This window comes from Oryctolagus cuniculus, chromosome 7 (assembly GCF_051225735.1).
Source record: "Oryctolagus cuniculus isolate XC-2025 breed Fujian yellow rabbit chromosome 7, ASM5122573v1, whole genome shotgun sequence".
NCBI lineage: Eukaryota > Metazoa > Chordata > Mammalia > Lagomorpha > Leporidae > Oryctolagus > Oryctolagus cuniculus.
Genome location: NC_142873.1, coordinates 141121929 through 141147944, shown reverse-complemented (window position 1 = coordinate 141147944; position 26016 = coordinate 141121929). Strand labels below are relative to the sequence as shown.

General features: G+C 51.3%; 1 protein-coding gene and 1 pseudogene across 13 annotated transcripts; one reads left to right on the top strand and one right to left on the bottom strand.

Moving 5' to 3' along the window:
- Positions 1-499: 499 nt before the first annotated feature.
- Positions 500-25031, top strand: TMEM39B (transmembrane protein 39B). Of its 13 annotated transcripts, none has more exons than XM_089301112.1 (10): positions 603-658; positions 2183-2309; positions 3428-3647; positions 4211-4294; positions 4600-4754; positions 8760-9028; positions 17632-17971; positions 18880-19067; positions 22670-22790; positions 24579-25031. In XM_089301112.1, exons 7-10 carry the CDS (start codon positions 17642-17644, stop codon positions 24819-24821), a joined length of 882 nt encoding a protein of 293 aa, XP_089157238.1. In that variant the 5' UTR covers positions 603-658; positions 2183-2309; positions 3428-3647; positions 4211-4294; positions 4600-4754; positions 8760-9028; positions 17632-17641; the 3' UTR covers positions 24822-25031. The 13 variants fall into 13 exon arrangements, 10 of the variants coding, with proteins under 10 accessions (XP_089157237.1, XP_051688045.1, XP_089157233.1 ...); XR_016211165.1 differs by lacking the exon at positions 603-658 and adding an exon at positions 665-817 and having other exon boundaries at positions 17635-17971; XR_016211163.1 differs by lacking the exon at positions 603-658 and adding an exon at positions 665-817.
- LOC149125762 (large ribosomal subunit protein uL6 pseudogene) lies at positions 13443-14172 on the bottom strand (annotated as a pseudogene).
- Positions 25032-26016: the final 985 nt, after the last annotated feature.

The following is a 26016-nucleotide window of genomic DNA, read 5'->3' as shown; positions in this document are numbered from 1 at the left end:
TTCACGCCTGACCTCGTGTAACCCTCACCAGGATCTATAAGGTGAGGGTTACACTAGCTTTACCGCAAAGCACAAGAACCAAGATTTCAAGGCTCAGAGATGTCAGTCTGTCAGGACGCTGGCCGTGGCGGCGGCGGCGGCGGCGGCAGCGGGGGTGAGGGTCCACTGTGAGAAACACTTAGGGTCAGCGAGACTAGCTCCGGAATCGCATGCGGGGACCGCGGGAAGGGGCTGTGGCTCCCAGCTGTCGATTGCGGTGGATCAAAGGGAACGGCGAAAGCCCAGTTTGGGACGCGATGCGTTTGAGGTGACTGGGGGCCGCTCATGGACAGGAGCCTGAAGAGATGCTGGGGGCAGGCACCCGGCGGGGAGGGACACCCTGCTCTTGAATCTCTTCAGCAGCAGCTGCAGGAAGGGATTCAGGGACCGCGAGACAAAGAGCGCGAGGCACTGCCTTTGTCCCAGCGGCCCCTTTAAGAAGCGCGCTCCCCGCTCCTAGCCCGCCTAGTATGCAAATACAGCGGCGAGGCGGGAGCGCGCCGCTGATATCCGGGGACTGGGCTAAGGCGGTTAGTCCTCTCCCGGCCGCCGTCGCCTCCGACATATTGCCCGCAGGAGCTGCGGCGGCGAAGCGGAGAGCGCCGGGGGGAGGAGATGGGTGAGCAGAGCCGGCCCGGCTCGGCCCGGCAGCGAGCGGGCGCGGGGCTCCGGATGGCCAAGCCGCTGCTAATCGCTGGTCCACGCGGACAGCCCTGCGACGGGAGGGGGAGGGGATGCGGGAGCAGACGGGACCCCGCCCCTCCTGGCGTTTTGCAGGGTGGGGCCTCTGTTGTGGGGGCGGGGCACTGGCGTGGTGGGCGGGGCTTCCCTGTGGAGTGGGGTTGTGGGGGCTTTGGTCAGGGCTGGAAGTGGGGGTGGGACCCACGGGGGGGTGTGGTCGTCACTCTAGGGGCGGGGCTTGTGGACTGCAGACGCCGGTGTGAAAGCGAGCTTTCCGGGCTGCTGGGGCCAATACTGGGGGCGTGGGGCGGGCCGGAGGCTTCTCAGCCTCCGCGAACCCATCTGGCTTCTGGACCGAGGGGGCTTTGATTGGCTTGTGGGCGGGGCTTCTGGGCTGACAGTTGTGTGGGGGCGGGGCTCCTGGGCTGGGTGGCTTTAGGTGGGTGCAGAGCTGCTGAAGAAGGAAGAGTGGGTGTAGGCGAACTTCTGGCTGAGTGTGCTTGTGTGGGGTTTTCTAAGCCAGGTGTGAAGGTGTGGGGGCTTTTTGAGGCTAGGGCTCCTGGAGACGTGGGCAAAGCTTCCAGGCCGAGGAGCTAGGGGTGCAGTGTGTGTTGCCGGGAGCCCGAACGGCTGGTGACTTTAGTTAGGTGCTTGGGAGCTTTGGCCAGGCCTTTTGTGCAGCGTGAGTAGCTGGGAGCCTGGGCTGGACTCTCAGCCTCGACAGTTTGTGGGTCCGGAACCACAGCATCTCCCAGAGCCCATCTCCTTGGCCACGTGCTTGGGCCTCGGGTCCTGCCCGTGAGACACCAGGATGCTCGTGGGGCTGATGTCAGGGCGTCGAGGAAAGAGCTAAAGGTGTCCAGAAACTTGGATCTGAACGGGCCCCAGCGCATAGCAGAGCTGGGAGCAGAGGACCCGCTCCTCCGTACTGTCTGTGACACAGACCCAGGCGTGGTTCCCTGATCTGTGACCATCCTACCTCGCTGGGCTCCTTCACTCGTCACCGTATGTTTGCTGGGTGTGAGGTAGGGGTAGGGGGTGCAGCAGTGAAAACAGACGGCTCCTGACATTGAGCATGACAATGAGCCGTCACCAAGACAATGAGCGTGTTCACACACGAGTAGGACAAGTTCAGAGTCAGTAATTGTGGGGGGAAAACACAAATAGGATAGAGGATGATGGGCAGCTACTTCCAAATGTTGACCACTGAGGAACGAGTCTCCTGACAGTGCAGCACGCTTGGCTCACTGACGAGAGAAAGGCCGCGATGGCTGGCGCGTGGCGTGGGCCTGGAGGTGCGAGGCAGAGACTAGTAGGAGAGGAGGTTAGGGGAAGACGGGGGCCAGATGTGAGACTTTAGTGAAAGGCAGGCAGCCCGTCGAGCTGTGAGCGCCGTATAGTTGCTGTCATCCTTGATCTATGTCCTCTGGCTTGAGGACCTACTTTATGTTGAGCCCCGCAGGAGGACGAAGAGGTCCTAACAGGACATCTTACTGTCGAAACCCACTCTGTGAGCCAGGATCCTCCGGGGGCTCTGGTGGAGGCCACGCTTCCAGCGCGTCCGTGACCAGTGTCCGTTCCCGCACCAGGTAAAGCACCTGCCGTCGGCTCCCAGGAGCAGTGTGGGCCAGGCTCTCCCTGACTGGGTTGTGATATCCTAGATGGCGGGTGGGGACTGGGGTCTTTTCTGGCAGCAGAAAAGACCTAGAGGGAGCTTGGCTGAGGGCGGTTACAAGGACAGATGCAGTGGGACCTGGTACACTAAACCCAAGGGCCTGGATTCCAGTTCAAGTTCTGCACCTGAATTGCTGGTGACTTGGACAAGTTTCCTCCCCTCCTTGGGCCTTTTTCTCCTCTGTAAAATGAGGTTAATATTTCCTGAAGTGTTGGAAGTCCTGAATAAGATTAGGAATAGGAAAAGGCTTTGACAGGCAGGAGAGAGGGTACTCATCCTTGCAATGAGCTGTGTCTCTAGCCTTACCCCACAATCCGGGGCCCCAGAGCCATTTCGGGTAGGGATCTCAGGTCAGCTCCGCTCCTCTCCCTTCCTCTTTCCTTCCTTTCTTTCCTTTGCTTTTCTTGCTTAGACTTATTTATTTAAAAGTGGAGAGAGATGGGGCCGATCCTGAGGCCTAGTGGGTGAAGCTGCCACCAGCAGCTTCCCACTGCCAGCATCCCATATAAGCGCCAGTTCGAGTCCCAGCTGCTCTACTTCTGACCCAGCTCTCTGCTATAGCCTGGGAAAGCAGTAGATGATGGACCAAGTCTTTGGGCCCCTGCAACTATATGGGGGACCTGGAAGAAGCTCCTGGCTCCTGGCTTTAAATTGGCCCAGCTTTAGCCGTTGCTGCCATTTGGGGAGTGAACTAGCAGATGGAAGACTTCTCTGCCTTTCAAATAACTAAATAATTCTTTAAAAAATAAAAAAAGGAGTGGGGGGAGAGACAGATCTTTTATCTGGGCCAAGCCAAAACTGGAGTCTGGAACTCCATCTGGGTCTCTGACATGGGTGCAGGGGCCCGAGCCCTTGGGCCATCATCCACTGCCTTCCCAGGTGCATCAGCAGGGAGCTGGATCAGAAGCAGAGCAGCTGGGACTGCAACAGGCACCCTGGTGTGGTCTGACAGCGCTGCGAGCAGCTCAGCCTGCTTTATTTCAACACCAGCCCTTCTGGTCCGCTTCCAATGTTGTTCCCTCCCACCTCCAGGAGCAGTTCTGGGACGGGCCTCTCCAGTCCTCCACTGGCCACCCAGACGGTTGTGCCTCTACAGCACTGTAAGATCCCCGAGCTGCCAGTCCAGGCCAGCATTCTGTTTGAGTTGCAGCTCTTCTTCTGCCAGCTTATAGCCCTCTTCGTCCACTATATCAACATCTACAAGACAGTGTGGTGGTATCCGCCCTCCCACCCACCTTCCCACACCTCCCTGGTAGGTGCCCAGCCAGGGCCAGCTCTGTGTGTGTCTGTGCGTGTTCTTTGTGGGTATTAGACATGGTTGGTTCAGCTTAGCGTAGCCTACAAAGCACCACTGTGGTGCTTTGGGCCCTGTGCTGGGCTTGGCATAGGATGTGCAGAAGGAACAAAAACTGATGATTTCCTGAGTGCTGCTAGTGGGCTTATGTTTCACTCTGGGCATTGTAAGGGGAGCAGAGATGACTCCGATACAGGTTGCCTAACGCAGCTCCGGGTCTTAAGGCCTTTAGGGGAGGTGAGTGTGTCCAGGGGAGGAAGGAGCTCTGTGAAGAAGAAAGGGTGCAGGGACAGGGGCATGGGTGTTAGGAGCAGGAGGGCCCGCACAGCACGCCCTCGGCCCCAGGGACTGCCTGCTTCCCTTCTCTGGGTCCTACGGTACTCCTCGAGGTCATATCCTGGCCTGAGTCAGCGGGAGGCCTATCAGAGAATGGGGACAGCCTCTGTGGCAAGGACTGGGCAGGGGGAGGCTGGTGTCTGGGGAAGGGGCCCACGTGACCCGCAGGCCTCTGCTCCCGACAGAACTTCCACCTGATCGACTTCAACTTGCTGATGGTGACCACCATCGTTCTGGGCCGCCGCTTCATTGGGTCCATCGTGAAGGAGGTGACTGGGTCCTAGAGGCTGGCCAGGGACGCTGGGATCCCCTCTCCCCCGGGGGCGCCCAGGAGGCATGCCCAGCCTTTCAGCCCTGACATTTCCTTGGGGCTCCCTCTGGACATGGTTGAAAGACGTTAACCGCATTTATGGGGCATTGGACAGAAGGATTTGCCTTGGCACACTCCACCCAGCCTGCTGTGCCACCTGTCCCTGGGTGGGATCACAGGCTATGCAGGGGGGTGGGGGGGCGGGGCCTAGCCCCTGTGGCCTCCATCCAAGGCCCCTTCCCATCCTATCTCGCCCTGACCCAGGCTTCTCAAAGGGGGAAGGTCTCCCTCTTTCGCTCCATCCTGCTGTTCCTCACCCGCTTCACCGTTCTCACGGCAACAGGCTGGAGTCTGTGCCGGTCCCTCATCCACCTCTTCAGGACCTACTCCTTCCTGAACCTCCTGTTCCTCTGCTATCCGTGAGTACCCCTCCCCTCCGCCCCCACTGCCTGGCACCTGGGCCCTGAGCTCGCCGTTCGTGCGGCTGTGACACTGTATTTTGTATTTGGAGACTCCCGGGCAGTCAGCGACCATGTCCTCCCACGTTGTGTGTGACCTCCCCCTGAGACAGGGCGCTTAGACTTCATTGCAGAAGAAGGTGGGCCTCATTTACCCCTGCTGCTGCCCCTGCGGTCAGAGGAGGACTCGGATCTGTGTGGAGCCCTAGGGAGTCCCAAGGGGAATGCACAGGCCGCCTCCCGCTCCCTGTTTGCTTTCCTTTCCCTGTCTCTCTGTGTGTCTCAGTGGTTGTGTAATCTCTTGGTGCTTCCCTGGGTCCAGACCTTGGCAAGCACCTGCATGTTTGCATGTCTGGACGTGCGTGTCTGTGTGTACGTGCACGTGTGTGTCTGTCTTGGTGTCTGTTTTGTTCACTCACTCACTCCATCTCACCCGGAATATTGAGGATGGAGAAATAGTGTCTGGGAAGAGACCAGGACTGCCCCCTTCGTGGCCTGGAATTGTGGAGGACTTTGATGGGGTGTCCAGTCTGGCTGCTGTGCGCCAGGCTCCTGGCTGCCTGGGATTGGCAGTTATTTCTCAACGCTGGGCTTTGTGGTTCATGAACTTCCTCAGTCTGGTCAGCCCTCATCCCTGGAAAGCTTTCGACCTGGACTGCTCCTCCCTCTACTCTGCATGACCAAAAAGGCAGGGGAGCCCCACCCTCCTTGCTCCACTTCTACCTGATTTTTAATTTTAAGCGTGATAGATGTGTTTTACATAAAAACATTAGACTTTATAGAACCATTTAATAGAAAATGAAAGTCCCGTGGAATCTGAGTCCCCAGAAATCTTATTTTCCAAACATTCTCTGTGCTAGTACATGCACATACACTTTTTTAAAACAAATGGGATTGTGTCATGCATGATATTACCTCATTGGCTGCAGTCTTCACACAGTCACGGGACTTGGATATTTTCCATGGCAGTATATATGGGTCTGCCGCATTTCTTTAATGGCCTCATAGTGTTTTGTTGTGTGGAATTTTAGCAATTTGTTTTATTTGTCTATTGTTGGTAAACTTCTGAGTTGTTCCTAGCTTTTTCTTGTTCATAACAGTGAGGCAGGGAGCATTCTTTTATATACATCTTTGCACACCTGTCCAGTATTTCTGCACAGCAGAGTCTCAGAAGTATTATACCAAATGATACGTTCATTTACATTTTTTATAGTGACTAGCAAATTGCTCTTCAAAAGGGTTATCCTGGCTGAAACTGTCATTAATTGCCTTGCCTTAGTTTAACACTTTCTAGTTAGTACCTGGTGAGTCCACTCGACCCAGGAATCATCCAATGTTCATATGTTGCTTTCTTTTTTATTTCATTTTACTATTTTTTTTTTAAGATTTATTCATTTTTATTTGAAAGGCAGAATTACACAGAGATTGAGAGAGACATCTTCCATCCACTGGTTCACTCCCCAAATAGTCACAGTGGCTAGAGCTGGGCTGATCTGAAGCTTTCAGGTCTTTCATGTGGGTGCAGGGGCCCAAACACTTTGGGCCATCCTCCGCTGCTTTCCTAGGCGCATTAGCAGAGAGCTGGATTAGCTGGATTGGAAGAGGAGCAGTGAGGATTCAAACTGGTGTCCATATGGGAAACTGGTGCTGCAGGTTGCAGCTTTGCCTACTACACCACAGCACTGCCCCCCCCACCTTTTTAAGATTTATTTATTTGAGAGGTAGAGTTACAGAAGAGAGGGAGAGACAGAGAGAAAGGTCTTCCATCTGCTGGTTCACTCCCCAAATGGCTGCAACAGCCAGAGCTGGGCCCATCCAAAGACAGGAAGCCAGGAGCTTCTTCTGGGTCTCCCACACAGGGAGCCCAAGGACTTGGGCCATCTTCTACTGCTTTCCCAGGCCACAGCGGAGAGCTGGATTGGAAGAGGAGCAGCCAGGACTTGAACTGGTGTCCATATGGGTTGCTGGTGCTGCAAGCTACTATGCCACAGCACTGGCCCCTCCTCCTTTTTATTTTGTAATTTTAAATTTCTTATTGATATAGTATAGAAACATTATAAAAATGAAATCCAGTTGTGCCAAAAATGTAAAACAGTAACCTTCAAACCTGCCCTGCAGATTTCCTGGCCCCTTTTCCAAAGCAGTCTCTTTCACTCTCTAATGTTAAGTGTTTTTCAAGTTGCTGCCAGTAGTATCCTTGTACCTTAGTGTATTCCTTTTTAACATTTATTAACTGATTTTGTAATTGGATTATAGGCTCACATTCTTAAAATTCAAGCGATATGAGTAGAGTGAAAAAGTCTCCTGTTAACTGCTGCCTCCCAGCCACTTGGTTTCCCACTGAAGAGGCCGTCACCAGTGTGTTCTGTGCATCTGCAAGCACACGACACCCGCGTGCACATGCGCATTGATTCCTTGCAATGGCTCACCTCCCATCCCTGCTGTTCCCAGCATTTGATAACTGTTAGGATTCTTAATTATCTTTTTTAAAGATAATTTTCTGTCTTTAAAGATTATTGAAAGTCAGAATTACAGAGAGAGGAGGAGAGAAAGAGAGAGAGGTATCTTCCATTCTCTATTTATTCCCTAAATGGCCGCAATGGTCAGGATTGGGCCAGGCCGAAGCCAGGAGCCAGAATCTAGAAGCTAGGAGCTTCATCCAAGTCTCCCTTGTGGACGCAGGGTGGTCTGGCGTCCCCTGCTCTCCCAGGCTCGTTAGGTGGGAGCTGGATCAGAAGTAAAGCAGCTGGAACTTCAGCCAGCACTCATATGTGATGCTGGCATCACCTGCTACAACAAATTGCTGGTCCCTTTTTGAATTTTCTGTTGATTATCTTGAATCCCTTTTGTGTAAGATAAGCATATTGGGTACCCCCCTACCCATCCACCTTTATACCTCTCACACTTCCTGGCAGCTGTACTCTTTTCTTTAAAAAAAAAAAAAAAGATTTATTTGGGGCCTGTGCTGTGGCATAGCAGGTAAAGCCACTGCCTGCAGTGCCGGCATCCCATGTGAGCACTAGTTTGAGTCCTGGCTGCTCCACTTCTGATCCAGCTGTCCGCTATGGCCTGGGAAGGCAGTGGAAGATGACCCAGGTCCTTGGGCCTCTGCACCTGCATGGGAGACCTAGAGGAGGCTCCTGGCTCCTGGCTCCTGGCTTCAGCTCTAGCTGTTACGGCGATCTGGGGAGTGAACCAGCAGATGGAAGACCTCTCTCTCTCCCTCTCTCTCTCTCTCTGCCTTTCCTCTCTGTGTGTAACTCTTGACTCTCAAATAAATAAATAAATCTTAAAAAACAATATTTATGTATTTGAAAGGCAGAGTGACAGAGAGGGAGACACACACACACACACACACACACACACACAGATGCTTCCATCCATCTACTGGTTCATTCCCCAAATGGCTGTAACAGCTAGATCTGAGCAAGGCTGAAGCCAGGAGGCTGGAATAGGGATTCCCAAGTGGGTGACAAGGGCCTAAGTACTTGGGCCACCTTCTGAAGCTTTCCCAGATGCATTAGCAGGGAGCTGGATCAGAAGTGGAGCAGCCAGGACTCTGGTATTGCAGGCAGTGGTTTAATCCACCCCTGTACTCTTATCTGTATCTGGTGAAGCTTGACATTCACATTCTCCTGTATAGGCATATTTAAGTCTCCTTTTCTTTGTCTAAAGCTAATTCTAAACATTTTTGATACGACAATGTATATGAAAATATCACTGACTGCAGGGCCCAGTTGTGTGCATAGATGACATTTCTTCTCTATAATTAACTGAATTATAATCTTGGGCCTCTTAAAAAAAGAATGTTCCTAGTTTCAAGGTAAAATTATTTCACTTTTCTTACATTCCATCAATTGCTTAAAATCATGCCACATTGCTTCATATTTAAATTGTAGCTTTCATATATAGCTTTTTATTTTTCTTGGAGTTCTAATTGCCTTTCTTTTTTCTTGTTGACAAAAGAATGATGGGCCTTCAGCATATCCTCAAGTTTATCCAGCCTCTCAGTCATGCTACCTGTTGCCTGGAGTCCATTTTCCCCCCAAAGACATCCCTCCTGGAGCCCTCAGCCTCCTGCTCCAGTCGGAGCGGTTGCTCTTTAGGCCTGCTGTGCAGCTCTCAGCCTGGGACTTCCCTTCGCTGCCCTCCTGGCTTGGATCCACTGTTTCCTGGATCCCATGTCTTCCTTTTTCTTGATTTTTCTCCTTTATTTTGCTGGAGTACGTTATCAGGTAATTTCCTCAATAATGGGTATGTGGGAGGTATATACATTCTGAATCCTTGCATGTCTAAAGATGTCTTTATTCTACCCTCATACTCGGTCAGTAGTCTGGCTGAATGTAGATTTCTAAGTTCAAATTCATATTCTCTCTGAAGTGTGAAGCTCTCTCATGTACAGTATTGCTAGTGAGAAGTCTGAGCCAGTTTGATTTCAGTTCTTTTGTGATGACCCTTGCCCCCACTTTCTGAAAGCTCTTGGGAACATTCTACTTGTCTTTTGATCGTTTGAAATCTCACAAGGATGTTTCTGGTGTGGAACTTCCATCATTCATCCTATGAGCACTTGAACTTTTTAAACATGGAGATTTGGGTACTTCAGCTGAGAGAAATTTTCTTCTGTTGTTTCTTTAATAGTATCTTCCTCCCTTTTTTTCTGTCCATCAGATGGCAGACGTCATAGATTCAGTCATCTGTTTCTCTTATATTTTCTCTCCTGTTTTCCGTTTCTCTCTGCCTCTCCGTTTTTCTGCCCGTCCTTCTTTCTTTCCTTCTCTGTCTTTCTCTTTGCTTTGTCTTCAGAGAGATTTCCTTGATTTTGCCTTCCAGCTTTTTATTGAGGTTTTTTTTTTTAGCAATCATGTTTCTCATTTCTAAGACCTCTCGTTTTCTGAATGTTCTTTTCTCATAGCATCCTGTTCATGTTTTTACACTCTTATGTTCTTTTAATCTTGCCTCCGCCGGGGCAGTTTCTCTGTTTCATGCTAAGCTTTGTGAGTGTGGCTGGTTTCTTTGGTGGTCCAGGATACTTCAGCAGGAGTGCACGTTCTCTCCCTGCAGCATTGTTGGGTGGTGGGAGATTTGAGAGCTCCAGGTACATGGTGGGGCACGCTGGCAGGCAGCCTTTGCTTTCGGATGAATGAATGATATGCTGTAGGACAGCGAGGGAGCAGGGCGTTACTCTAAGACGCCTCCATCGGAAGGGCAGGCATTGGACGGCGTGCGGAGCTGCGGCTTGGGACGCCCGCATCCCGTATGAGAGTGCTGGGAATCAAATCTCACCTCTGCTTCCAGTCCAGTTCCCTGCTGATGCGCACCCTGGGAGACAGCAAATGATGGCTCATGTACCTGGGCCTCTGCCACTGACATGGGAAACCCAGATGGAGGTCCTAGCTCCCACCTTCAGTCTGGTCCAGCTGTGGCTGTTGTAGGCATTTGAGGAATGAGTCAGCGGAGGGACGATCTCTTTCTCTGTCATTTTGCTTTTCAAATAAACATAAATAAATAAATCTTTTTAAAAATGCCACCATTAGAGACCTCTGTTTTCCTCAGTTCAATTTCTCTGGGGTGGATTTTGTGAGTCCAAGAATAAAGGTACTGACCCTCCTTCTTTTTTTTTTTTTTTTTTTTTTTACATCTTTTAACTTTTTTTTTTATCATGTTTATGTTATTTTCATCTATTTGAAAGGCAGAGCAACAGAGAGAGTACATGCATGGCTGTCCACTGGTTTATTCTCCAAATGCCCACAATAGATAGGGCTGGGCCAGGCTGAAGCCAGGAGCCCAGAACTCCATCCGGGTCCCCCACACAGGTGGCAGAATCCCACCTGGATACTTTGGCCACTGCCTCCAGGATGTATTAACAACAAGTTGGATCAGAAGTGGAGCAGGGCTGGTGCTGTGGCATAGTGAGCTAAGCCTCTGCCTGCCGTGCCCAAATCCCATATGGGTGCCGTTTGGGTTCCAGCTGATCCTTTTCTGATCTAGTTCTTGTGGCCTGGGAAAGCAGCAGAAGATGGCCCAAGTCCTTGGGACCCTGCACCCGCCTGGGAAACCTGGAAGAGGCTCCTGGCTCCTGGCTTTGGATAGGCTCAGCTCTGGCACAACGTCCATCTGGGGAGTGAACCAGCGGATGGAAGACCTCCCTCTCTGTCTCTCCCTCTCTCTGTAACTCTGCCTTTCAAATAAATAAATATATATATATATATATATATATATATATATATTTTTTTTTTTTTTTTAAAGTGGAGCAGCCAGGCCTTGAACTGGCACTCCAGTACGGGATGAGGATGTTAGAAGGCTGCCTTAACCTGCTGTACCACAACGGCTGCAGGGACTGACTCTTTGAATACAGATCTGTTAAATCTCATTTGTTCAGGCCTGCTTCTTACTTGTACCCTCTATCAAATTTATCAAATTTGCCCATTTGAAGCCAGATCTCTCCTGGTTACTCTGGGCAGATAAACTCCCCCACTCAGTGCAGTCCTCTCATGGTGTGGTCTAGACTTAGGCCATCCAGTTTGGTAGCTGCCAGCAACAGTGTCACTGAGCATTTGGAATGGGATAGTCTGTTTGAGATGTGCTTTAAGTGTCATATATCCACTAGATTCTAAAGGCTTGGTACAACAACAACAAAAAACTTAAACATCTCACCAACAAATATTCAATGTTGGAATGATAATATTTTACCTACATTGGGTGAAGTCAAATAAAATATGAAAATTAATTTCATCTTTTCTTACTGGAGCTACTAGAAATTGTGCATTACTAGTGACTCACTGTATTTCTGTTGGAAACTGTTGCTCTTGACCAGCGGTGGGGAATGTCCAGCCCCTGGGCCACGTAAGACCTGCAGAATTATGTGGTCTGGCCCTGCCAAGGCAACCTCAGGCACACTGAAAATTCAGTACATGTATAGCCTCTTGTTTGTTTGTTTTTTTGAAAGGTACAGTTACAGAGAGAGGTCTTCCATCTGCTGGTTCATTCCCCAAATGGCCACAACAACTGGGGCTGGGTCAGGCCAAGGCCAGGAGCCAGGAGCTTCATCTAAGTCTTCCATGTGGGGGTTGGGGCCTAAGCACTTGGGCCATCCTCCACTGCTTTCCCAGGTGCATTAGTAAGGAACTGAATCTAAAATGGAGCAGCTGGGACGCGAACCTGTGCCCATATGGGATGCCAACACTGCAGATGGAGGATTAACCTATGCTACAGTGCCCAGTGCCATAGCAGGCTTTTTTTTTTTTTTTGGACAGGCAGCGTGGACAGTGAGAGAGAGAGAGACAGAGAGAAAGGTCTTCCTTTTCCGTTGGTTCACCCCCCAGTGGCCGCTGTGGCTGGCGCACTGCGGCCAGTGCACTGCGCTGATCTGAAGCCAGGAGCAAGGTGCTTCTCCTGGTCTCCCACGCAGGTGCAGTGCCCAAGGACTTGGGCCATCCTCCACTGCACTCCCAGGCCACAGCAGAGAGCTGGACTGGAAGAGGAGCAACCGGGACAGAATCTAGCGCCCCGACCAGGACTAGAACCTGGTGTGCCGGTGCCGCAGGCAGAGGATTAGCCTATTGAGCTGTGGCACCGGCAGCAGGCTCATTTATTTAAAGATTTATTTATTTATTTGAAAGGTAGAGTTACAGAGAGGCAGAGAGAAAGAGAGAGAAAGTCTTCCATCTGCTGGTTCACTTTCCAAATGGCCACAATGGCCAGAGCTGTGCCAATCAGAAGCCAGGAGCTAGGAGCCTCCTCCAAATCTCCCACATGGGTGCAGGGGCCCAAGGACTTGGGCCGTCTTCCACTGCTTTCCCAGGCCATAGCAGAGAGCTGGACTGGAAGTGGAGCAGCTGGGACTTGAACTGGCGCCCATATGGGATGCTGGCATTGCAGGCAGCGACTTTACCTACTACGCCACAGCATCGATCCCTGCAGGTTCATTTTAAGCTGATAACATTGTAGGGCCTACTAAAGATGTGGTGTTTTGTTTTGTTTTGTTTTGTTTTGTTTTGTTTGACAGGCAGAGTGGACAGTGAGAGAGAGAGACAGAGAGAAAGGTCTTCCTTTGCTGTTGATTCACCCTCCAATGGCCGCCGCGGCCAGCGCGCTGCAGCCAGCGCACCGCACTGATCCGATGGCAGGAGCCAGGTACTTATCCTGGTCTCCCATGGGGTGCAGGGCCCAAGCACTTGGGCCATCCTTCACTGTACTCCCTGGCCACAGCAGAGAGCTGGCCTGGAAGAGGGGTAACCGGGACAGAATCCGGCGCCCCGACTGGGACTAGAACCCGGTGTGCCGGCGCCGCAAGGCGGAGGATTAGCCTAGTGAGCCGCTGCGCTGGCCTAAAGATGTTATAAATACACACATGGCCCTTGACAGAAAGAAAGTTCCCCACCCCTTTTCAGAGATGGTTTCCTCCTTATCTGTCAACACATTTCCATCTGCTTCCTAAATTTGTCAAAATCATTTGTGTACTGTTGACTCCCTCCCCCTTTTTTTTTTTTTTGCCAATGTGGAGTCATTTTCCACATTTATACTGTCATGTGTTGAATGTAGGGATGGGAAGAAATTTGCTGTCTTGCATGTGAAGCTGCTTCTAACTTCTGGCCTGTTGGAGAACTCATTTACTGTCATCAAATAATTTAATTGATCATTTAATTTAAATTTTTTTTTTTCAAATCAATAATCTTTTATTGCATTATTAAAATACCACAAGACACAATCTGGGTTCTTGTTTCTGCAGCCGGATAACTTTTAGGTCTTATTCATCAGCCTGTTGAACTGTTCCTTTTTCAGAGACATAGATACCATCCAAAAATTTTCTGATATCTTTATTTTTAACTGTTGTTGCCTGCTGAATCAAAGCAGCTGAATTTGAAACAAGTTCAATGTCATTTCCTTCAAGCACTAATTCATCTTTCTGGGCTTGAGACACTGAACAGGCAACACCTGGCCTCATCCGAACCCTTCGGATGTACTTTTCACCCAAGAAATTTCTAATTTCAACAAGAGACCCATTCTCTTGAATAACCACGTTGATGGGGAAGTGAGCATACACTGACCTCATCTTGTATCGGAAGCCCAGTGTAACCCCCTTGATCATATTCTGTACGTGACTACAGATCGTGCGAACAGTTGCCAGTTCCTTTCTATTTCCCCACCATTTGTCAACCCGGAGCCTCTTCTTTTTCTTTCCCAGGAGACTGAGTTCCACATTGATGTGGTTGAAGTCCCTCCGCAGGGTTCCTCTGGGCCCCTTCACAATGACTGTGCGCCCCTTCAGACTGATGTCGACATTTTCTGGGATGTCGACCGTCTGATTGCTGAGAATGGTCTTCATTCTCGCAGTAGATGCGGCAAAGAGAGAGCCCATTTAATTTAAATTTAAAGGATCTATCTGGAGTCCTTTTTAGAGGCAAAGCCAGGGAGCTTCCTAAGTGCTTGCCTGTGAGTCCGAGTCTCCTCTGTGTTCACATTAGAGCCCCCGCCACCTATTTCCTACAAGGTGTTTGCAAAATCCCCCTTCAGCCAACTTTCATACTCCTGCAGAATCATTGGCCTCCTTTAGAGACAGAGTCACACTGATCTACTCCGAGCCAGTTACTATGTTGGGTGTTGTTCAAGGACTAACAGCCCAAGCTGAGCATCCCTAATCCAAAAATCCAAAATGGGAAATTCCACACCGCAGAACTTTGTTTCCTGCATAAGATTATTTAAAATATTATATATAAAATACCTTCAGGCCTAAGGTATACGTGAGACATTAATTAGTTTCATATTTAGACTTGGGTCACATCCTCAAGATAACTCATTATGTATACTCAAATATTCCAAAATCCAAACTCTGAACTATCCCTGATCCCAAGCTTCTGGAATAAGGCATACTCAGCCTGTATTTCTGAAAACTCAGGGTAGAGGAGCAATACAAACTATGGAACTCAGGCAGATTAAGATTAAGGAAACTGAGGCTTATAAAGGTTAAGCAACTTGCCTTAAATCACAGAGCTAGCAGGTGGCAGAGCTGGAATTCAGGCCTGTTTGACCATAAAGATCATGCTGCTGTTGGCCATAATTTTCTTTTTTTTTTTTTACGGGCAGAGTTAGTGAGATAGAGAGAGTCAGAGAGAAAGATCTTGCTTTTTCCGTTGGTTCAGCCCCCAAGTGGCTGCTGCAGCCGGCACGCTGTGCCGATCCGAAGCCAGGAGCCAGGTGCTTCTCCTGGTCTCCCATGTGGGTGCAGGGCCCAAGGACCTGGGCCATCCTCCACTGCACTCCCTGGCCACAGCAGAGAGCTGGCCTGGAAGTGGAGCAACCAGGAAAGAATCCGGTGCCCCGACTGGGACTAGAACCCGGTGTGCCGGCGTCGCAGGCAGAGGATTAGCCTAGTGAGCCGTGGTGCCAGCTAGCCATAATTTTCTAAGATACTTTATTTAACCTTAACGCAGGAAGGATGCTGGTATCTCCTGCCTTTTTTTTTTTTTTTTTAAGAATTATTTTATTTATTTGAAAGAGTTTCAGACAGAAGTAGAGCCGAGAGAGAGAGGTCTTCCATTCTGCTGGTTCACTCCCCAAATGACCACAATGGCCAGAGCTGAGCTGATCAGGAGCCAGGAGCTTCTTCCAGGTCTCCCATAGGGGTGCAGGGGCCCAAAGAGTTGGGCCGTCTTCTACTGCTTTCCCAGGCCACAGCAGATAACTGGATCAGAAGAAGAGCATCCAGGACTTGAACTGGTGCCTTCGGTGCTGCACGCTGGGGCTTTAACCCCCTGCACCACAGTGCCAGCCCTCCCCCTCCTTTTTTTCCTTGTTTTAAAGACTTACTTATTTATTTATTTGAAAGCAAGAGTTACAGAGAGGCAGAGAGAGAAAGAGATTTGGCCGGTGCCACAGCTCAATAGGCTAATCTTCCGCCTGCAGCACCGGCACACCGAGTTCTAGTCCTGGTCGGGGTGCCGGATTCTGTCCCGGTTGCCCCTCTGCTGTGGCCAGGGAGTGCAGTGGAGGATGGCCCAAGTGCTTGGGCCCTGCACCCCATGGAAGACCAGCAGAGGCACCTGGCTCCTGGCTTCGGATCGGCGTGGTATGCTGGCCACAGTGCGCTGGCTGTGGCGGCCATTGGAGGGTGAACCAGCAGCAAAGGAAGACCTTTCTCTCTGTCTCTCTCTCTCTCTCACTGTCCACTCTGCCTGTAAAAAAAAAAAAAAAAAAAAAAAAGAAGAAGAAGAAGAAGAAGAAAGAAAGAAAGAAAGAAAGAAAGAAAGAAAGAAAGAAAGAAAGAAAGAAAGAAAGAAAGAAAGAAAGAAAGAAAGAGATCTTTCATCTGCTGGTTCATCCCCAGATGGCCACAACAGCCAGAGCTGCACCAGTCTGAAGCCAGGAGCCAGGAGCTTCTCCCACACAGGCATCCCCATTTTATAGACCAGAAAACAGCAACCCAAGGAAGCTTGTTACTTGTTCAAGGACACTTGAATATCCCTCTTGGGACTCCAAAGAAAAAGTGCTGTTAACACTTGAATATCCCTCTTGGGACTCCAAAGAAAAAGTGCTGTTAAGAAATGCAGCATTGTCATTGACCCTAACCCATGGCAGCCCAGGGACCCATTTCAGGCTGTGTCATTCCGGGAGCTGGGGAATTTGAGAGGCCCCAAAATGAAAGAGAAAACTACTTATAAAAAGCACCTCCTGTGATGTGCTGCACATTGTGCCTGGCGCTCACTCACTCTGTATAATTTTTTTTTAAGATTTATGTATTTATTTGAAAGGCAGAATTACAGAAGGCAGAGGCAGAGAGAGAGAAAGGGCTTCCATCTACTGGTTCACTCCCCAAATGGCTGCAAAAGCCAGAGCTGGGCCGATTCGAAGCCAGGAGCCAAGAGCCAGGAGCTTCTTCTGGGTCTCCCACACGGGTGCAGGAACCCAAGGACTTGAGCCATCTTCTACTGCTCTCCCAGGCCATAGCAGAGAGCTGGATCAGAAGTGGAGCAGCCAGGACTCGAACTGGTGCCCATATGGGATGCCAGCACTGCAGGTGGTGGCTTTACCTGCAATGCGACAGTGCCAGCCCCTGTATAAATTACTCTTCCAGGCTGTCGGCCAGTTTCCCCACACAGTACCAGCCACACATGCAGAAAACAATGCTTTGGCTAATTAGCTCCAGGCCTGCCCTAGGGTGCTGCTCAAGGAGAGGGAACTGACATGTCCCAGGGCCTGTAGCCGGGCCTGGCACATCATAGGTGAATATTTGTTGCTGTTCTTTCCTTCCTGCCAGCTGCAGAGCTGCCTCTCTCATGTCCACAAGTACCATGCCCCTGTTCTCTGGCGTTGTGTGCACTTCTGATTCACTCATTACTTGTGGTGATTTGTGAGTATCTGTCTCCATCTGCAGTACCAGATAGTCCAGCCTTGAGCCTGGCTCTGTTTCTTCCTTACTAATTGTGTAACGTCTGGGAATTCACCTCTGAGCCCCAGCTTCCTCAGCTCAAAAGGGGACAGAATGACGGGACCTAGCGCTTAGTGTTCTCACAAGAAAAGAGGAGGGTACGAGTGAAGCATTCAGCGCAGTGTCTGGGGCGCGGGCTGTGCCCTGCGGATGTGGGCCGTTCCGATTGTTGTCCGTCATCACTAGGCCGTGCGTGAGGGCAGGGACTTGTCTCTGCTTCCTGCTGCCCTCCAGTGCTCGGCATGCTCTCAGTGTGTGCACTCAACTTGTGTTGAAAGACTGACCATTGGTGGGAGGATGAATGGGTGGGAAGAGGGGTAAATCCTGCCCCTGGGCAGCCAGGAAGCTGAGGCCTGGGGAGGAAGGAAGCTTCCGCCTCGTGGGCAGGCCGGCCCTTACCACTGTCTTCCGCAGCAGGTTTGGGATGTACATTCCGTTCCTGCAGCTCAACTGTGATCTCCGCAAGACGAACCTCTTCAGCCACGTGGCCTCCTTGGGGCCGCGTGAGGCAGTGAGCGGCCTAGCAAGGAGCCGGGACTACCTGCTGACACTGCGGGAGACATGGAAGCAGCACACGCGACAGCTGTATGGCCCGGAGGCCATGCCCACCCATGCCTGCTGCCTGTCACCCAGCCTCATCCGCAGCGAGGTGGAGTTCCTCAAGATGGACTTCAACTGGCGCATGAAGGAAGTGCTCGTGAGCGCCATGCTGAGCGCCTATTACGTGGCCTTTGTGCCTGTCTGGTTTGTGAAGGTGCGTAGCTCCGCCCAGGGAGGTAGAGGGCCCTGCCCCGTCCTTCTTCCCCTGCTGGGACTTCACCACCCTGCTTGTCCCCTGGAGCCCTCCCGATTGGCTAGATAACTGCTGTTGCTTGATGGATTTCCCACCCGTTCTGCTCTGGAGAACTGGAGGAGCTACTGTCTCCATCTTAGAATGCAGACAACAGAAGTCACTGGAAGGAAGTGACCTAGGCAAGGTCACGCAGCCCATGGGGAGACCTGACGATGTTCAGAATACCTGATAACAAAGAGCAGTGACTGTTTCAGTGGCTCTTCTCACAGGGCCGTGCCAGTTTGCTTCATCATTAAGTAGGGAAACTGGGATTCCTCCAGATCTGAATAACCTAAGGCCTATGCTCATTCTTGCTCATATGACCTCCTGGGAAGGTACCTCCCCCGCTGCACAGGACATGCTCCGCTGAGTGACGGGTTGACGGGACTTCCTGTCTCTTGAGCACCTGCAACGCGCTAGGAGCTTGTGTGTGTATTTCAATCCTCCAGACACCTCTCTGAGGTAGCTGGTGGTTGCTCTTACCCTCATTCAGCAGATGAAGAACTAATGCACAGAGAAATAAATGCCTTGCCCAAAGTCACAGAGTCAGTAAACAGCAGAGCCAAGGTTTGAATTCAGGTCCGCTGGACCCCAGAGCCTGTGTGCTGGTTCACAGTGGGAGGCAGTAGAAGCAGTTTTTCTTTGTAGAAATCTGACTGGTGCAGTAGGCACAGGGCCTAGGCCTTCTTTGGTAGGTCTTTGATTCTTGGTTTCAGAAAGGCTCCCCAGGATTATCCATTAGGTTACTCCAAGGCAGGTAGAAGCAGGGAAGGGAGAGGGATGGAGACCATTCTAGTACCCAGGCCTCACTCACCTCCTGCTGTCCCCAGAACACACATTACTACGACAAGCGTTGGTCCTGTGAGCTCTTCCTGCTGGTGTCCATCAGCACCTCGGTGATCCTCATGCAGCACCTGCTGCCTGCCAGCTACTGTGACCTGCTGCACAAGGCCGCTGCCCATCTGGGCTGCTGGCAGAAGGTGGACCCAGCGCTGTGCTCCAACGTGCTACAGCATCCGTGAGTTGCCCCGCCTTGCTCTACCTGCCCTCCCCCCACCCCAGTCCTCCTGGCCAATGTCCGGAGTCACTTGCCCACCCACCCATTGATTGATTCAGTGAGTGAGCCAATAGTTACTGAGTTTGTCTTGTATATTAGGCCTGTGTCCAGGGTTGGGGACGGTGGCACCCAAGACAGACATGCTCCCTGTTCTTGGGTACCTTGCAGTGTACTGGAGATGGAAGGGGGACACGTGATAAAAGCTCATAGACTTTGTCATTCGCTGATTTATTTATTCACTCATGGGTGAATTTGTTGGGCAGTCAGTCATTGCTTCACTCCTTTTTCACTTGTTCATCCACTCGATCATTAGATCACCTGCTCTTTCGGCAGACTTGACTTCTCCATTTACATTTACATTAGAAAATCCAGACCAGTTCCAATGCTTGTACTGAGCCAAGGAGAGCCGTAGAGGATTTTGAACAGTGAGGGGACCTATTCCTGGGTGTGCTTTGGAAACAGCATTGGTAACAGGACAGTTGGTAGGATAGCCTATGGTGAATCCTGGAGAGCCACGGGGGACATAACAGATGAGACTCTCAGTGAGTTCACAGTCTGGTGGGGGAGCTAGCTTTGCACACAAGTGTTTGGACCAGCAGAGTGAAGACGCCTGGCTGCATGGTGGCACCACACCCAGAGCAGAGGCAGAAAGTCACCTGCTCAGGAGCCGTGAGGTGCTAGGCTCTCCTCCCCTCAGCTTGGCTCCTCCCCCTTAGGTGTCTGTCAGCATTCCTGTTGCCCTTGATCAAAGCACTTTTCACTCCAGGTTATACTAATTTTCCTGCCTGTATTCCCTCACTAGACTGGAAGCTCCTCAAAGCCAGGACCACCTCTGAATCACATCTGAGTCTTGGGTCCAGGACGAGGCCAGGCAGAGAGGAGGCCCCTAGGACAGGTTTGTAGAGGTCAGCCCGTGGAGAAGCAGAGATGCCAAGGGAGGCCACAGAAGCCGAGCCTCCTGGTGTTGGCCCTCTGTACCAGGCAGGTCCATCCCTTTCAGGCTCGGACCAGGAGATTCAGAAAAGCAACTGGGGATTGCTGAATGGGCCAGAAACGGGGGTTGCTTAGCCTCAGGCTCTGAGGGCTGGGAGAATCAGGACGATGGAAGTGGAGGGGGCGTCTTTCCCAGAGGTTAAGATGCCACTCAAACACCTGCATGCCATATTGGAGTGCCTGGGTTCAAATCTCAGCCCGTGTTCTGATTCCAGCTTCCTGCTAATGCATACGCTGGAGGGCAGTGGGCAGTGGCTCAGGCGGTTGGATCCCTGACACCATATGGGAGACCCAGGTGGATTTCATGGCCCAGCCCAGCCAGGGCTGCTCGCTTGCTCTCTCTCTCTGCCTTTCAAATATATAAAAATACAATTTAAAAAAGAAAAAAGAATATAAAACTTAGCTGATTAGGAGAATAAAGCTGTCCTTGGCTCACTTTAGTCATCAGGTAAGATTCGTGTTTATTTGCGTGGTTTCCTGCTGATGACCAGGGCCCCGCCAGGCTTGTCTGCCCCATCTCTTCCCATGGGCGGCTCGCACTCCAAGCTCGCCAGATGGAACTTCGGGTCCTCACGTGCTTTCCCCGGCTCCGCAGCCAGGCTTTTGCACGTGATGTGGCTCTTGCCTGCAATGCCTTTGCTGCCTTCTCTCCTAGTTGGCCACTCCTGATCCTGCAGGAGCACCTTGCTGACCAGCCTCGGTGGGCTGTGCCCTCCCCCTCTGAGAGGCCTCCCTGCATTGGCCCATAGCACCCAGATCACTGCACACACTTTGTGCTGACTGCTCAGTAAGCAGGCTGTCGTCCAAGCACCAGAAGCTGCTGGAGGTCAGGGCCCTTGCCTGCCCTGCACCGAGCTGTCTCGTGGCTCCCAGCAGAGTGCCTGGTTTACAATGGAGATGCTGCAGACTTTTTGTGTATTTTGTGTGTAGTCTTTGTGTGTGTAGTTTTTTTTTTTTTAATGTGTGTACATGCAGCACAATATGCAAATCTTACAGTGTATAATTCTTTAAGTTTTGATGAAGGCACATATTCCCATATAACCTGCCACCCCTAGCAAGACTAGAACATTTTCAGGCCCTCAGGAAATTTTTTCGTGCCCCTTCCCAATGACCCCTCCCTGCCAGGGCAACACATATCTGCTCTCTTTCCTTGTATAGATTAGTTTCGTCTATTCTAGAACTGGATATAAATGAAATTATACGCAAGATACTCTTGTGTCCAGCTTTCTTTCATTTAACATATTGTCTGCGAGGTTCATTTGTGTGGATGTATACAACATGATAACTAGGTTTTCTTTTTTATGATGTTTTTATTCTAATATATGTTTTATTTATTATTTGGAAGGCAGAGCATGAGAGATAGAAGGAGAGAGATCTCTCATCTGCTGGTTCATTTCACAAATGGCCACTATGGCCAAGGCTGGGCTAGGCCATAGCCAGGAACTTATCTGGGTCTCCCACATGGACAGCAGGGACCTAAGCACTTGGGCTAGCTTCTGGTGCCTTCCCAGGTGCATTGCAGGAAGCTGAATTGGAAGTGGAGTAGCTGGGACTTGAATCAGCCCTCCGAGATGGGCTGCCAGTGTTGGAAGCGACAGCCTAACCTGCTGAGCCCCAATAACGAGTTTTTAATTGAATGAATAAGGCAGGAGAGTGGGATTGAGGAAGGGGCTGCTTGCAGGCTATGGTTCGCAGTCTTCTGGCCCAGGAGCCTTGGGGTTTCTGGGAGATCTCAGGAACATGAGAAGAAAGCTCTGTGTCCCTGCCAGCTCATGCACATCCTCTCTGTGCCAGGCTTTGTGTTTGCTCTGAGGACACTGGGCTGAAGTGGATGCCGTCCCTCCCTGAAGGGCTGCAGCCTAGTGAGGCATACAGAAAGGGAAATAAAAAAGTGAGCGACGCTAGGGAATGAGGACCAGCGCAGGCGATTCAGGGAGCAGTTAAAGGGTTTGTAAAGGGTTTTGAACTAGGGGGCGTTGGAGAATGGCTTTCGCGAGGAACTTGTGTTTTGAAAGATGATGAGGGGCACAGTCTAATTGGAGGCAGTGGCTTTCGCAGAGACATGAGGTGGTACTGTGTGCTGGAGGAACAGCTCGGAGCGGCTTGAGCATGAGCTGCGTGGTGGGAGTCGTGGCTGCCATGAGGTTCTCGTTGTGCCAGATCCTGGGGCCTGGACCCCAAGGTCACCAGGAAGCCTTCAGCGCATTTTTAAGCAGGGCTGATCTGGCTCAAGTTGCATTTTACAAAGACCATTCAGACAGCTGTGTGGTGGACTCAGTAGATGCTAGAGACAGACCAGAGGAAGCAAATGCACCCAGAGAGGAAAAAGTGTGCTTGCAACCCTTAGTAATTAGTGTTGGTTCTAGACCTTTAGACACCCCGTGCAGTAGACTTCTCATGGTTCTTAACCCATTTCATAGAGGAAGCGACTGGGACCCAGAAAGGGAAAGTCATGTATCTAGGTGATAGAAATGGGAGTAGAGCCCTGGTGATCACCCCCCGTCCAGTCTTCTGAGACACCTGTTTGTGGGTGACCTGGGAGTAAGGGGCGCTGTTGGCTGTGCCTCCAGGTGGACTGAAGAATGCATGTGGCCGCAGGGTGTGCTGGTGAAGCACAGCAAGAATGTCTACAAGGCAGTGGGCCACTACAACGTGGCCATCCCCTCCGACGTCTCCCACTTCCGGTTCCACGTGAGTCGCTTCCCCTGGGAAGGAGGGGTGGGGCCTGTTCTAGAGGGCAGGAGGGTGGGCAGGGCAGGAGGGTGGGCAGGGCAGGAACGTGATGTCAAAGCAGGGGAGAGATCTTTTCAGTATTGCCCGAATCCAAAGAAAGACACTGTGCACATGTAGCACCACAGCCATACAAATCACTGTTTAATGGCTACGGCTTTCCTTGTGACAGATCCCTCAAAATACCAGTTCCGGGTGGGCACTGAGCCTGGTGGTTGAGACGCCCATGTCCCACATCAGAGGCCTGGGCTTGATGCCCGGCTCTGGCTCCTGACTCCAGCTGCTTGCTAATACAGATCCTGGGAGGCAGCAATGATGGCTCCAGTGATTGGGTTCCTGCCTCCCACATGCGAGATCTGGACCAGTGTCCTGGGTCCTAGCTTCAGCCTTGGTGCAGCCCCAGCCGTTGCAGGCATTTGGGGATTGAACCAGTAGATGGGAGCTCTCTCCTTTCTTCTCTCATTCTCTCTCTCTACCTCTCAGGTGAAAAAAACAACAAACAATTAAAAAGGTAGATATTGGATAGAGGGAACGAAGACAGTAAGCAGAAGAAGGGGTTCCAGACAGGGAAACAATAATTGCCATCATTCCCTGTCGTGTGCCAGGCACTTTGCTGAGCACTTCCCCTGCACCCTCCGGCTTAGTCATCTCTGAACCTGTGTGGGAGAGAGGTGCCAAGGCTGCCCTGTTTTCCGATGCTGAAACTGGCTTAGAGTTAAACTCGGCCGAGGGTGCCTTACTGGGAAGCTTGGGAATTGATGGCAACAACGCAGGTTCTGATGGCAGTGACTCATGATGGGACTGATTCAGCACTATGGAAAGGCTGATCAAAATCATCTAGGCTAGTGCCCTCGGGCTTATTTATTTATTTATTTCACAGTCAAAATTCTTTTTTTCAACAGTCAGAGACCAAAGCCCAACAGATAAGACCTCATGGCACTGCTGTATTTGAAGAGATTGGCACGCCTTTCACTTCCCATCTATCCCTACCATAGCTCCTAAGGGGCCTGCTTGGAACCTGGGGGAGAGCTGGTTTGTGACATCACTGATCTGGGCTGATAGCTTCATCTCACGGTTGAGCAATGTGAGACCTAGAGAGGGAAGAAACTGGCCCACAGTCTTGCGGCCTGGCACCTGCAGAGCTGAGCCCGGCATCCTGACCTCTGAGTTCCCATTTCCTGCTCCTCTTCCTCCCAGCCTGTAAGCAGCTCTTGCAAAATTGGGATCCCTAGACATTGGGCACCCTTTTCAACTGATCACATTTTCCTTGAGTCCCTACTAGGTCCTTACCCTAAACACCAGGTAAAAATGAGATATTGCCATGTCCCCTGGAAGATTCCAGCCTAGCTAGGGATGCTAGCATGAAATAGGCAACTGAGGCCAGAGTCCACAATAACTTTCCGTGCCTGGGTGATAAGATTCTAGTTTGTTCAGGTCTAACAATACCCAGAAGGATGACCTACCAATAGGTGTTGGTTTTAGACCAGAAAGAGTTGGAAAGCAAACAAGACCTTCCCAGAAAGACTTCCTGGAGGAGGTAGAGCTGAACAGGATCTTAAACAACTTAGGTGGGAAGCAGCAGTCCTGTCAAAGTGAACACAGGCAAAAGCAGACGGGGTGGCAAAGCCCATACCCAGCCCTCCAAAGTCTGCATGGGGTTCAAGAGCTTATCCCCTTCACTGGCCCACCTGGATGGAACCCCCATCCAAGAGCAGGCCTTCCAGTCCATGCCTACCCTTTCCTGGGCAGTTCTTTTTCAGCAAACCCCTGCGGATCCTCAACATCTTGCTGCTGCTGGAAGGCGCTGTCATCGTCTACCAGCTGTACTCCTTAATGTCCTCCGAAAAGTGGCACCAGACCATCTCCCTGGCCCTCATCCTCTTCAGCAACTACTACGCCTTCTTCAAGCTGCTGCGGGACCGCCTGGTGTTGGGCAAGGCCTACTCGTACTCAGCCAGCCCACAGAGAGACCTAGACCACCGGTTCTCCTGAGCCCCAGGGTGACCCCAGGGACAGCATCCAGGCTTCAGCCAGGGGATCCCTGGCAAGGGGCTCTTGGGGAGGGACAAGTTGGGGAAAAAACAAAAACAGACAAAAAAAATCCACCAGAGCTTTGTATTTTTGTTACGACGTACTGTTTCTTTCTTTGATAATTGATGTGATAATGAGGGGAAAAAAGTACTATTTTTATACAACCAGCAAGCCTGTGTCCTGTGGTTCTTTCCCTCCTGCTTGCCTGTCAGGAAGAGAGCAGAGCAGAGCAGAGCAGTGTGGGAATCTGGGGCTGCGGCGACCCTGTTTTCTCCAGGCGATCACGGTGGCAGTGCCAGCTGCTGCTGACTGGACCCCTGCCGCCTGCCGGCCTCAGTCTTAACTCGTGCGCCAGCCTGAGGAGGGAGGTGCTGCCACTCCTACAGATGAAGACCTGAAGCCCAGCTATGGTGACTGTAGTGACCTGCCCATGGTAACACACGGGTCATTAAAAAGAAATCTCAGAGAGGACACCATGGTCCCAGCAGAGTGCGATGCGATTCAGCATGCTGGGCTGGGACTGCTGGGTGCCAGGTGCTGTGGGAGATGGTAAGGGTGCCAGGACACAGAAACAAGCAAGGACTAGACAGGGCTGAGGACGGCAGTGACAAGGTGGAGGGGTGCAGGCTGTCGGCCTCTGGAGGCGCAGTGGTTTGAGTTAGCTACTTTGAAGGTGGACAAGAGGAGGAAAGGCGTCTCGGGGGGAATGGTGCATGTAATAGCACGCAGACTGGTCTTGGTGTGTTCTGGGAGTGGGAGGGGAGGGTGAGGAAAGTGGAACTGTGCAGGGGTGCCTGAAAGACCAGCAGCACCACGTGGATCAGGAACACGTGGGGGCCCTCAGCTGGTGAGGCTGTGTGCACAACACCATACCCTAGAGTGGAAACAAAGTTGTTCAGAGGTCACCTGGCTCCCGTGGACATGGAATGGGGGGATTGGGGACCGGAAGGAGAAACCACCATGGCCATTGTCATCTATCCAGCCCATGTCCCCTGAGTCCCTTATGGCCACAGGATATGCAGAGAAGCTAAGGTGTGGAGACACAGACACCTCCAGATGTTTTTGGTGCATCCCTTGAGTCAGTGCTAGGCACTGAGTTACACAGATGAGAATTCCACCTCTCTATCCACAACAGGGGAGGGGTGCACCTTGTGAG